Genomic DNA, 12,333 nt, shown 5'->3' with positions numbered 1-12,333 from the left:
AGGTCAGTCCTAATACGCAAAAGGGAGTCCTCTCCTGTGCACACAGGCGGATCAGATTCAAATCAACAGATCCATTTCTCTCAGCCTGCAAAAATACACAAGCTGAGAGTAGAGGAGTCCTTCAGCCCAAAGCCTTTATTGTGTGTAACCTGCAAGCCACTTTCTCGAATAAGAGTGTAAGGGTTCAGGACTAAGAGGCAAATTTAACATATTAACATTTACATTTTTACAGTGATTTTTTTTTTTTGCACTAAATCTCACACATCAAATGACCGTTTTAAAAATGTTAATTTTAGAAATCTATTAAGTGCAAAAAGTTTTTTTTAATGCATTGAATGTAAGAATTCAGCATCTAAAAGCTGCCAAGTTGCTGTAGAAGTCAATGGGAGTTGTCCTAGGTACAGAAAAATTAAAGGAATTGTTCAGTATAAAAACTGTGCAAAATAAAAAATGTTTCTAATATAGTTAGTCAAAAATGTAATGTATAAAGGCTGGAGTGACTGGATGTGTAACATAATTGGCAGAACACTACTTCCTGCTTTTGCAGCTCTCTTGATTTCCACTGATTGGTTACCTGGTTGAGCTGAATGCGGAGTATCAGTTACAAACTCAGAACAGTTATATCCCAAATGCCCCCCCAATAGTCACTGACTAACTCAGAGTTAGAGAGCTGAAAAGTAGGAAGTAGTGTTCTGGCTATTATGTTAGACATCCAGTCACTCCAGCCTTTATACATTACATTTTTGGCTAATTAACTATATTAGAAACATTTTTTTTATTTTTCACAGCCTATTTTTTTACCCAGTTTTTATTTTTACCCTGACCTGTTTGGTTTTCAAAATTTTCTGAATTGGCAGATTAACTGAAAACGAGTAGAACATGAATTTGCTGCATTTGAATATTTTTTTACACATTTATACGGTTTTTTCAAGTTTATTAAAATTTAAACTTAAATTCACAAATTTGAAATTTAATAGGCTTAGAAAGAAAATGCCTTACATTACTACCAATAATGTCTCAGTTTAATGTGTCAATTATATGTATGCTAATTATATTGGATGCCTTCCTGATACTTGGAGGTGTCTTAAAAATTCCAGATCCAAATATGCTCTAAGTAAGAACTAGCTGATAATATTCCTTGAAGCCCATGAACATACAGACAGGTTAATTGGATCCTGATAAAATTGTGTGTGAATGTGATGGGGTTCTTAGATTGTAAGCTTTATAGTGGCAGGGACTGATATAAATGATATACAGAATATTCTCGGTTTGTGCATTTTAGATAAAACTAGTGATTGCGCATATTGTGCATTATAAAGACAAGTGTAGAAAAAAAGGCTTTCTACAAGGGTTAGCAACATGGTTTACTGGCACCTCTGTGAAAAAGAGGTTTATAAATTAACAATGAAAGTAAAAGTGCAAGTTTTCAACAGTCACAGCGCATACAAATGCATAGTTCAGTATAGGAGGTTTGAATAAAAACGAAAATACATTTAACAATGAAGAATTTGTCACAAGAAAGTCAACAGTTTTGAGGTATTGATGCAAAAAAAAAAAACAAACAAAACCCCAAGACAATCTGCAACATACAAAGGAACACTAAAGATTTCACCATGTAGATCCAAGTTGTGAAGTTTACAGTTAATTTTCCCTGTTTCAGGTCATTAAAAGCATAAATATGGATGCCCCCTTAATATAATGAAACGACGTGGTGGCTGCAGTTATCACAGTCTCATTACAGCATCTTGCTGGAACCCAAAGGTTCTAACAAACGGTGTATAATTACAGAATTTACTGGGAGGGCAAATTCTGAGGCTTGAGTAGAAAATGGTAATATTTTATGTATACAGTAGAACCCTGAATTTACGTCTTTCAAGGGACCGTGAAAAAAAAAAAAAACGCAAAACCCGGGAAAACTTAAAATAAGGGAAACATGTTAAGGATACAGAAATGTGTAGGAGTCTTTTTTTTATTTTAAAACAGAGTTAGAAGCTTAGTTATTTAACATGCTTCAGAAACAAAGCAAAGCTATTTCACCATCTTTGTGACTTTCTCCCGTTCCTTCCTTTTCCAGTCTTGTGCGCTGATCCCTTTCTCTGCCTTCCCGTACTGCTTCTTTCCTCCGCCTTACACAGCAGCCACTTCACTTGTCTTTTTCCCCAGTCCCTAAAGGAGAACTAAACCCTAAAAATGAATATGGCTAGTTTCAGCTTGTCAATAGCAGCAATGATCCAGGACTTCAAACTTGTCACAGGGGGTCACCATCTTGGACAGTTTCTGTGACAATAACATGCTCAGTGGGCTCTGAGCAGCTATTGAGAAGCTAAGCTTAGGGGCATCAGCAGAAAAGAAGATGGGGAGCTACTGGGGCATCTTTGGAGACACAGATCTTTACTGCTAAAGGGTTGTGGTTGCCTTGGGCTGGTACAGAAGCACAAAACATAATTTACAACATTTCTAGCTACTTCTTTAGTTTAACTTTCCTTGTCCTTTAACTCTTTTTCCCCCAGCCCCCTTTCTCCAAAACACTAGCCGTTTCTGTATCTTCTCACAATATTGTGCCCCCGGGTCTTTTTCTCCAACTTTAGCCTGCCTGCCTGTCTTCTCAAACGGTTCCTTGTAGCTTTCTGTCACTCTTGCCCCCTCCTTTTTCAATCAAGCAGCCGCTGGTGATTTGGCCTGTTATCATTTGGCCTGATAACATGCACACAACTTGACACAAAAGGGTTAGAATGGCTATTAAAGGTAACCATCTTCACCAGTGATCTGTTTGCTTGTAATTAGTGGCTGTGTATAAAAGGTCAATGACTTTCTGGACTCCTGACTGACCCTTGCATTTTTCATTCAGTGCTACAATGTTTTTTCTAATGGTCCCCATAGACGCAAAGTTTTCTCTTGCTGAATCACCGATTTTAGCGAAGTCCGACCAATCCTTCGAAATTATTGTGCGGATAGAGGGATTCGAACGATCGAACATCTTACGATTTTTCGGCCGACATCTGTCTGGAAATTGATCGGCCAGGTTAAAAAATCTTTGCCGGTCCCAGTGCAATCTATCTATGTTTGCAGGGCCAAGCAGGCAGTTACCCTTTGTTTTCCTGGCAAATTGGTCTTTTTAGTTGATGGACAATTCGTATGATCGTTCCGAGATAATCGTAGTCTCACAATGACGATCGGATCTTTCAAAAATCTCAACATCTATGGCCAGCTTAAGTCATGGGGAAAGCAAAACAATTGTCAAAGGATTTGCGGGAAAAGGTAGTTGAACTCTATAAAACAGGAAAGGGATATAATAAAATATCAAAGGACCGGCAGGACCGCAAAAAAAACGTCAATTCGGGGTTATACTATATTAAATGCAGAGAGGAATCTCCCAATATATAATGAATTGTTCTCAGCTCCGCAAAGCACATTCCAATCAGATGTTGCTACTCGTTGGACCTTCTAGAATTACATTCTAATTTCATTCCTGAAATCCAGCCAGGTCATTATCACTTATAGTCTTTTACTTGCAGCCTATATAGATGGACCGACCAGAATATCAGCAGTGACAGCAGCAGGCCCCACTACTAGACATGCGCCGGGCTACTTCGAGCCGTTTCTTCCAGCACAACTGAAAACAACGCAACCTGCTTCTAAACAGAAAGCCAAACTAAACAATAATATCCATATTACCATGTCTGGTCAGCCAGAAGGTTTCCATGTATACATTCCAAATACACTGCCAGCATACTTTTCTAGTTACATTAACAGACAACAATCTTAAAAAAAATCTTAATAAACAAAAATTTTACCTGCAAATAAATTAAAAAGCAAAACACATGACTCTGCATTTTACAATAGCCATTTCAGATGGATGTGAAAAGTAAACCAGACCAAAATAAATAGTATAAACAAGACAGTTCTAGAACTTAGCACTTCATTTAGATAGAGGTAGTGTCTACTATGTACAACAAATGACATACTGCATCTCGGCTTATTAGCTATAAAATTTAGAAATTAAATTTCGAAAGATTGAAAATTGTTACAAAATGTTTTTTTTTTTTGATAAAATGAATGACATCTGTCAAATATTTTGTTTGCTTTCAGTTGAAAGTGTATTCATTAACACTGTAAAAATCTGTGTCTTGGCTTCGGAGGACTCAAATAATTTAAATAAATAATTAAATTAAAATAATTAAAGGAAAGACTTCAAATATATCAAACTACTAGAAGATATAGCCTAATTCGTGATATGTTTAGCAAGTTGTTCTGGAAGATGTGCTGAACACTGATTTTGATTTTTCTTTCACTAATTTAAAACCATATTTTCTACAATTTAACAAAATGCTTAGAAAAAAATACTAAAAAAAAAGGAATGAATGAGGCTGCACTGAGTTAATAACTCCATCCAAAGGAGTACAACAAGAGCTCTCTTGTTGAGCGACATCAGGAGCCAACTAAAATTTCCATGATGTGATCCAAGTCATTTAAATCTGTTCTGCAGACCTGTATATTGTTGTTTGATTGAGTATTGCACAGTGTGAGCACTTTAAGAGGTTCCTCAGCTTTAGCTGAAATTAAAGAAGAGAAACTGAAGTCTGAGTCATACATCGTCGTATCGATGTCTTCAAAAATGTCATCTACAGATAAATCTTTCAAGTAATTTATAGAACTTGTGATTTCAAAAGAACCGAAAACACATTCCCCTCCTTTTGTGTCCTGTTTGTCGCCAACTTTGGATCCACTTTCTACTGGTTTTGGCTGTTCGTACAAGCAAGGGCCCAGTGTTTGGGACGGACTACTGTCTTCCACAAAGTCCAGATCCTTTAGGATAGATGATATAGCAGATGACATATCATCATCGGTCACTTCCGTCAAGCTGTCAAAAGGACTTTCCAAAGGCCAGGAGTCTTGACTGACAACGGTGTTAATTCCACAAGGCAAATTCACAGAGTTTTCTATGGAGTCATTTCCTGGGTATATGTCATTGCTATCATTATAGAGAATCCCAGCTAGCTGGCTAGCTTCCTTTCTTGTTTCCTCCTGAATCTGTCTTACTGTATTGGCTATAAGAACAGATCTGTGTAGATTAGGTTCCACTAGCATTTTATAGCTCTGTAGTTTGTTGAGGCACATATTCAGCACCAGCTGCCTCTGATGACCGTAGGGCATATTTTGGTTGAAGTCACAGGCACTAGAAACGTTGTTCATGGTCTCCTCACAATCATTCAGCTTGCGTTTAAATCCTCTACCAAGCATGGGTCTGTAAAAGAAAATAATATATAAATATATGTACATTTATGCCAACAAATGCCTGTTCAATAGCACAATACAGCAATGATAACATCATCAAACATGAAATGACCGATCACTATTATAAATCTAGATGATTTCCAAATCTGGGACTAACTTATTATAATTGCTAACAGCTAATGGGCACATAAATATCAACACATGCCATCAGGAAAAATAGAGTTCAAAGGGAAAAGCTTTATTTAGAAGAACGTTTCCATAGCCTTACACATTTCATGCTACAGGAGCATATGATTAAGTGCTCTTGGAGCATGAAGTACAGGTGGCCATAGACGCAGAGATCCGCTCGTTTGGCCCCAATATGCCCACATCGAAGTGGGCGATATCGGGCTGATCCGAACATGGGCCCTAGGGCCCAATGATCGGATCATAATGCATCCGAAACAGACGGTCGAATCGCGGGTCCGGATACACGCACAGATGCGGCCACAATCCGACGGGATTTTTTAACCTGCCCGATCGAGATCAGCCCGACTTTCAGCCAGATATCGATCGGGAAAGCCCATTGGACAGCCCCACACATGGGGCAGCTTTTATCGGCACGTGTATGGGGGCCTTTAGGAGATGTTTCCTTAAATACAGATTTTCCCCTTTAACTTTTTCTTCTTGTGGCCTGTGCGAATCTTTGAGTGCCCATAAACTATTTGCACTTTAACAGGGGTCTGCTCCCTTGGTCGAGGGTCTGGTGTTTATGAAACACACTTTATTTCTGGAGAGTCTCAACATTGTAACTTCGGTCCTGTATCCGACATGATTCACGACTGACTTTCATTCCCTAAAAGTCTTTTAGATCAAAGTAAGACAGGGCCTTACAAAATAAGAAGATTAGGATATGGGAATAAGATGTGAGTCACAGCCACTTTAAGGCTCTGAAAAATACCTTATAAGAGTTACACGAGGTGCATGATTGCTTATTCGCTCCAGTCCCACTGAAGGAGCTTGAAAGACTAACAACTTTTTTACTGCTGACAAACAGCACTTGTATTTTTCTGGATATCGATATAACTATTAATAGAATTACATTCCTTATATCTGTTGATATTAAAGTATAAATAAGCCCACAGATATACAGTTACGTATTATATTTCGTGTATCATAGTATCCATTCACACACACGAAGAACATGAGCAGCGGAGGACTGGAGGAGTGGGTACCATTCAGCATGTTACTAGCTGACAATTGCTGTCCAAGAGTTTGAAACCGGATAAAACACTGAGAAAATGGCAGCCAACCCCCCCCCCCCCTCCAATGATGCAGTTCAGGTGGGGGAATGGGGCCTCTTATTAGTTAAAAACTCTGGATGACAACTTAGTAGTCCTTTAATCACTAATCAGGTTTGTATTGTTTTATATTGTAGGTACACTGTACACTCAGTTTCTGTGTTGAGTTACCGGAGACCAGCCCAGAGCATGTCTTAAGAGTCACCATAAAAGAAAATGGGATGTTTCTGTAAGTATCTGCGAGACCTATATTAGAGTCCTGCAGCGGGTTGGGTACCCGCAAAAACCTGCGGTACCCTGCGGGTTGCAGGTAGAAGTATAGACGCCGGTCAGCAGTTTGGCTGCAGGTTTTCTCAATAGTGAGTTTTACTCCTTTTTTTCTGATCACACCTACTTCAAATGATGTCACTTCCGATTTACAATGACAGTACTTCCTGTTTCTTGTTGGTCAGCGGGTCGCAGGTCGGGTTGCGGATAAGGTACTTGCGAGTCAGCAGGATTCGGCCACATCCTTCTGCCGAGCCAAACCAAATTTGCATATGCAAATTAGGGGCGCAGAGGGCAATCACGTGACTTTTTATCACAAAACAAGGAAGTAAAAAATGTTTTCCCCTTCCCACGCCTAATTTGCATATGCAAATTAGGATTCGGATTCAGTTTGGTATTCGGTTAAATCTTTCACAGGATTTGGCCGAATCGAAAATAGCGGATTCGGTGCTTCCCTACTTTGTATTACCATAAAAAATGTTCATTTTTTGACATTGCTGTTCCTTTAAGTAAGCCAACCTCAATCACCTACAACAAACTATAATACAGTTGCTTTATACTTTGGCAAATAATGTAATTTGATTTAAAGAAAACAACTTACTTTTCCACTTGGCAGAACAAATTGCCCTCCGACAATCAACTCTTTGCACTGATTACAGCTGTGCCCGAGTTTGGCAGCGCTCCGTTCAATGAGGGCAGGTACTGTATGACATGTGGGTGCCCCAACTTGGGTGTCATTCAGAGAAGCAGTCTAGGAAGTGCAGCGGGAGCTTTCTAAACTGGAGCGATGAGTTGAGGGCAGCTTGGAATGATTCTTGTGTTGCAGTTTTAGCCCTTTGTCTGTACCCTTAGCCCTTTAAGTCAGGAATACACATGACTCATATAGTAGTCAGCACAGCAAATGGACAAATACCACAAGGGGTCATACAAATGAGTGGGCACTTGTTTACTTTTCCTTTACTCTACCTTTAACATACCTTTACTCTGCCTTTAATCTTCCTTTACTCTACTTTTAATGTTCCTTTAATCTTTTTTTACTCTACTTTTACTGTTCCTTTAATCTTCCTTTACTCTACCTTAAACCTACCTTTACTCTTCCTTTACTCTACTTTTACTGTTCCTTTACTCTAACTTTACCTTTATTCTTCCTTTACAGTACCTTTACTCTTCCTTTACTTTACCATTACTCTTCCTTTACTTTACCATTAGTCTTCCTTTACTGTACTTTTACTCTTCCTTTACTTTACCTTTAGTCTTCCTTTACTGTAATTTTACTCTTCCTTTACTGTAATTTTACTCTTCCTTTACTGTACCCTTACTCTTCCTTTACTGTACCTTTACTCTTCCTTTACTGTACCTTTACTCTTCCTTTACTGTACCGTTACTCTTCCTTTACTGTACCGTTACTCAAACTTTTCTCTTCCTTTACTGTACTTTTCTCTTCCTTTACTGTACTTTTCTCTTCCTTTACTCTACCTTTACTGTACTTTTACTCTTCCTTTACTGTACCCTTACTCTTCCTTTACTGTACCTTTACTCTGCCTTTACTGTACATTTACTCTTCCTTTACTGTACCGTTACTCTACCTTTACTGTACTTTTACTCTTCCTTTACTGTACATTTACTCTTCCTTTACTGTACCGTTACTCTACCGTTACTGTACATTTACTCTTCCTTTACTGTACTGTTACTCTACCTTTACTGTACTTTTCCTTTACTCTTCCTTTACTGTACCGTTACTCTTCCTTTACTGTACCGTTACTCTTCTGGGCTGCCCAACCAATCAGAATAGGCGGAAATGAAGTAGACCTGTTTGTCAAACTCCACTGTCACGTGATTAAATCTGGTCTGACCCCATTTGTAGCAGAAATGTTTAATTAAAATGAGCCCAATATTAAGAGGTTGGGAATAGGAAAGACTGGTGTGACAGTGGGTCCTTTCCAAGTCCACAAAGGACCTAATGCTGCTGAAAAGTTGCCCTTTACAGAGTTCTGTATTTACAAGGGAAATAATGGGAGCAGAAGCCACAAAGCAGCCCCTGTGGAAGCTCATGGGAAGTGCAGATAAAAGTATCAGGCTCAGGTGAGATGAGGTGAATTTGATCCCCCGCCTCCAGCAGCCGGTTTCGGTGAAGTAGAAGTTCACAACATTCCTTGGAAGTTCTTGCTCAATAAAAGCTGCTCGTTGGACAGCCGTGAGTTTGGAGCATCTCTGGTTGAAGCTTGACACTTCCACGGATCGTGCCCTTCAGCCTCCCGCTTTTCGCGAGACAGTCCCGCAGTCTAAACCTCGTACAGCCCTGTTAATGTCCAGCTCCTTAGCTTCTGCCTGACACCTAATCCCAACGTCACGTTTCATCTCGCGAGACTGCGGCGTCCCAACTACGCGTTTATAAACGCAGTGACGCGGCACGCAGCCACCTATGAGGGGTAAAGACGGATTTGTTCGGTGTTACGCAATCATTGCCTGCTGGTGACACGGCGGCATAACGTGTGCGAGGCGGGGCAGGCTGCGGGAGTGCGCTCAGATTTTGTTTATATATATCTGCTCGCAGCGGCTTGTTTTTGTCAGGGAACGTGTCGGGTCATCAGACCTGTAGCAAAGTTGCTCCTTTTATTACATTTGCCCAGAAGTATTTTAGACATAAAGGAACTCGAGGGCTCAGAGATGAGTGTCTCGGTCCAAAAGGAATGGAAAATGTCACTTCTGATTCCAATCTGGCCCCATTGACTTTCTCTCTCTATTCACTTTTCTAAATTAAACTTGTAACCTCCTCCGTGACTTCAGCAAACATTCTTTACTCACCCACAGGGCCGGACTAAGGGTAAAAAGCAGCCCACATGTAAACACGCGATGGTCTGACTTGTACACATCCACTCATATATACGGGTAAAACTGTAAAAATGTATGTATAAACAAATCCTTGCTTTCTGCAGGATGTAAAAAAATATTATAAATATATTTTTATTGGTAACACTAAGTAAGATGATCAGGTGTGCTGTAAAGGTATTCCTGAATGAATTAATGGATTTCAAGTGAAAACGTTTCTCACTTGCTACTGTTTATTCATAAAAAAAATCCCCCATGTAGCCACATGTTCTTTTTTACAATTCATTCTGCTGGGTACCTACATAATCTAGATGACAGTCCCAGACCCAACACCACAGTAAAAAAAAGCCACACAAACATGGGAGATAAAACAAACACTAAAAACCCATTGGTTACCAGGGACCCCCATACAAGTTAAAAAGCAACAATTGGTGGTTAGGATAGGGGCCCCCCATAAAAGTTAAAAAAAAACTTCATTGGTGGACAGATAGAGACTGTAGAAAGAGAGGGACTCACAGAGAGAGGCAGAGTGCAGAGAGAAACAGAGACTCACAGAGAGAGGCAGAGTGCAGTGAGAGAAAGAAAGAAAGAGTGCAGCAAGAGAGAGAGAGAAAAAGAGAGTGCAGCGAGAGAGAGGCAGAGAAACAAAGACTCACAGAGAGAGAGAGGGGGGGAGAGAGAGAGACAGAGTGCAGGCGAGAGATTCATGAGAAGCACAGTGACTGCTGGCGATGTAGTCCCCTTCTTACCACATCAGTTCCTGTACTTCCGTCTTCGTCATCAGTGATGTCCACGCTCGTAAGGGGGGCCGGCTAATTCTGAAAGAACAGCACAGCAGGCCCCCCTTTGAGCCTAAATCCTGCCTGGACCAAGACTATCTTCCTTGTTCCCCCGATGGCAAGCAGGCAGGCCTGCACACAGCACAGCATGAGAACGGAGACGAGTGGAAGGGGTGGAGCCACAGTGGGAGCTGGGACAGAGGAGCGGTCCTAGAGCCCACAGGCAGTTTGAAATAAACATTATAGATCAGAAGCAGCCCACTTTACGAATATACAGAGCGGCCCCTCGGCCAAATGCCAGAATAAACAGATGGTCAGTCCGGGCCTGCTCACCCATCCTTTGAGGCTGATGTCACACCTCGCTCCTCCCTTGTCAGCCGTCAGGCCTGGGTCCTAGCTACTCAGCCATCCATCCTGGGTCCTAGCTTCTCCCTCCTCAGTCATCAGCTCTTGCTCCTCACTCCTCAGGGTGCGCATATTCAGCCCTGCACTCTGATTTAGTTACTTGTTCTTGCCATTTGTTTTAACCAATAAGCGTTTAGATTTTTATTAATTGCAGCAGTCAAATTCAAGCTACAGCTGAGAAAGGAGAAACTAGGACCCAGGATGGATGGCTGAGGAGGGAGGACCCAGGTCGGATGGCTGAGCAGGACCTGACAGTTGAGAAGGGAGGAGCGAGGAATGCAATGTCGCTTGCTTTTCCACTCACCCCTCCTCAAAGCAGACGTCACACCTCACTCCTCCCTTCTCAGCTGTCAGGTCCTGCTCCTCCCTCCTCAGCCATCCGACCTGGGTCCTCACTCCTTGGCCATCCCTCTTGAGTCCTAGCTTCTCAGTAATCAGCTGTAGCTCGAATTTGACTGCTGCAATTAAAAAACCTAAAACGCCTATTGGCTAAAACAAATGGCAAGAACAAGTAACTATAATCAAGGCGCAGGGCTGAATATGCACACCCTGAGGAGTGAGGAGCAAGAGTGGACGACTGAGGAGGGAGAAGCTAGGACCCAGGACAGATGGTGGAGGAGCGAGGACCCAGGACGGATGGCTGACGAGGGAGGAGTGAGGAGCAAGAGCTGACGACTGAGAAGCTAGGACCCAGGACGGATGGCGGGGCGAGGACCCAGGACGGATGGCTGACGAGGGAGAAGTGAGGAGCAAGAGATGACGGCTGAGGAGGAAGGAGCAAGGTATGACATCAGCCTCAGAGAATGGGCGAGTAAAAAAAGCATGCCATGTCGCATTCCTCTACCCTAGGACAGTGTATGCAGGACAACGATTTCCCCTGACGATGTCCTAAAACGCGTTCCGTACAGGCCTTCAGGTCCTTCCACAGTGAATATAAGGGCTTACATTAGACCCTACTCATTCATACTTACTGAAACTTGAGCACCATGAACATATCTGCCGATTCCCTAGTAATCTTCTGAGCGGTCCTGAATAGCAGGCATTCTCAGTAGAATAAAAATAGGAGCACTGGCCCAGAGACCAAGTTATGCAATTATATTCACTGGGGGGGGGGGGTCTAACATTTAACTTGTCCTTTAAACGGCCAGTGCAATTGCAAAGAACTGTACCTGACAATTCTAAGCAATGTAAAGGTGTGTGGAACAGATGTTGGGGGGCTCAGCTGGGCTTACAGCGTTTATATACAAACTAACATTTGTGAGTCCAGTGTTTGAAATCAAACCATGAGGTTCTCTCTCTCACCTTAACCCCATTGTAACTGTGCTGGGCTCTGGGACTGAAGTCCCTATGGTTTCCATAGTAGGCAGTGCACAGATTCTCTAGAAAGTAAGGATGCACCAAATCCACTTTTTGAGATTCAGCCGAATCCTAATTTGAATATGCAAATTAGGGGCAGGAAAGGTGCAGAAAAAATGGTTTTTACTTTGTTTTGTTACAAAAAAAAGAAAAAATCACGTGATTTCGGTTCCCATGTCTAA

At 41.4% G+C, this 12,333-nt stretch overlaps 1 protein-coding gene across 2 annotated transcripts; it reads right to left on the bottom strand.

The window, feature by feature from the left end:
- Positions 1 to 3,100: 3,100 nt before the first annotated feature.
- On the bottom strand, positions 3,101 to 11,316 carry LOC108699761 (SERTA domain-containing protein 2). 2 transcript variants are annotated; one of them, XM_018232302.2, is made up of 2 exons: positions 10,361 to 11,316; positions 3,101 to 5,245 (listed from the first exon to the last, which is right to left on the bottom strand). In XM_018232302.2, exon 2 carries the CDS (start codon positions 5,239 to 5,241, stop codon positions 4,429 to 4,431), a length of 813 nt encoding a protein of 270 aa, XP_018087791.1. In that variant the 5' UTR covers positions 5,242 to 5,245; positions 10,361 to 11,316; the 3' UTR covers positions 3,101 to 4,428. The 2 variants fall into 2 exon arrangements, with proteins under 2 accessions (XP_018087791.1, XP_018087790.1); XM_018232301.2 differs by lacking the exon at positions 10,361 to 11,316 and adding an exon at positions 7,384 to 9,928 and having other exon boundaries at positions 3,102 to 5,245.
- Positions 11,317 to 12,333: the final 1,017 nt, after the last annotated feature.

The sequence above is a fragment of the Xenopus laevis genome, chromosome 8S (assembly GCF_017654675.1).
Source record: "Xenopus laevis strain J_2021 chromosome 8S, Xenopus_laevis_v10.1, whole genome shotgun sequence".
NCBI lineage: Eukaryota > Metazoa > Chordata > Amphibia > Anura > Pipidae > Xenopus > Xenopus laevis.
This window is presented reverse-complemented; position numbering and strand designations above follow the sequence as displayed.

Excerpts from the sequence above, each read along its gene's own strand:
- LOC108699761 (XM_018232302.2), bottom strand. The coding sequence starts at position 5,241 with ATGCTTGGTAGAGGATTTAAACGCAAGCTGAATGATTGTGAGGAGACC.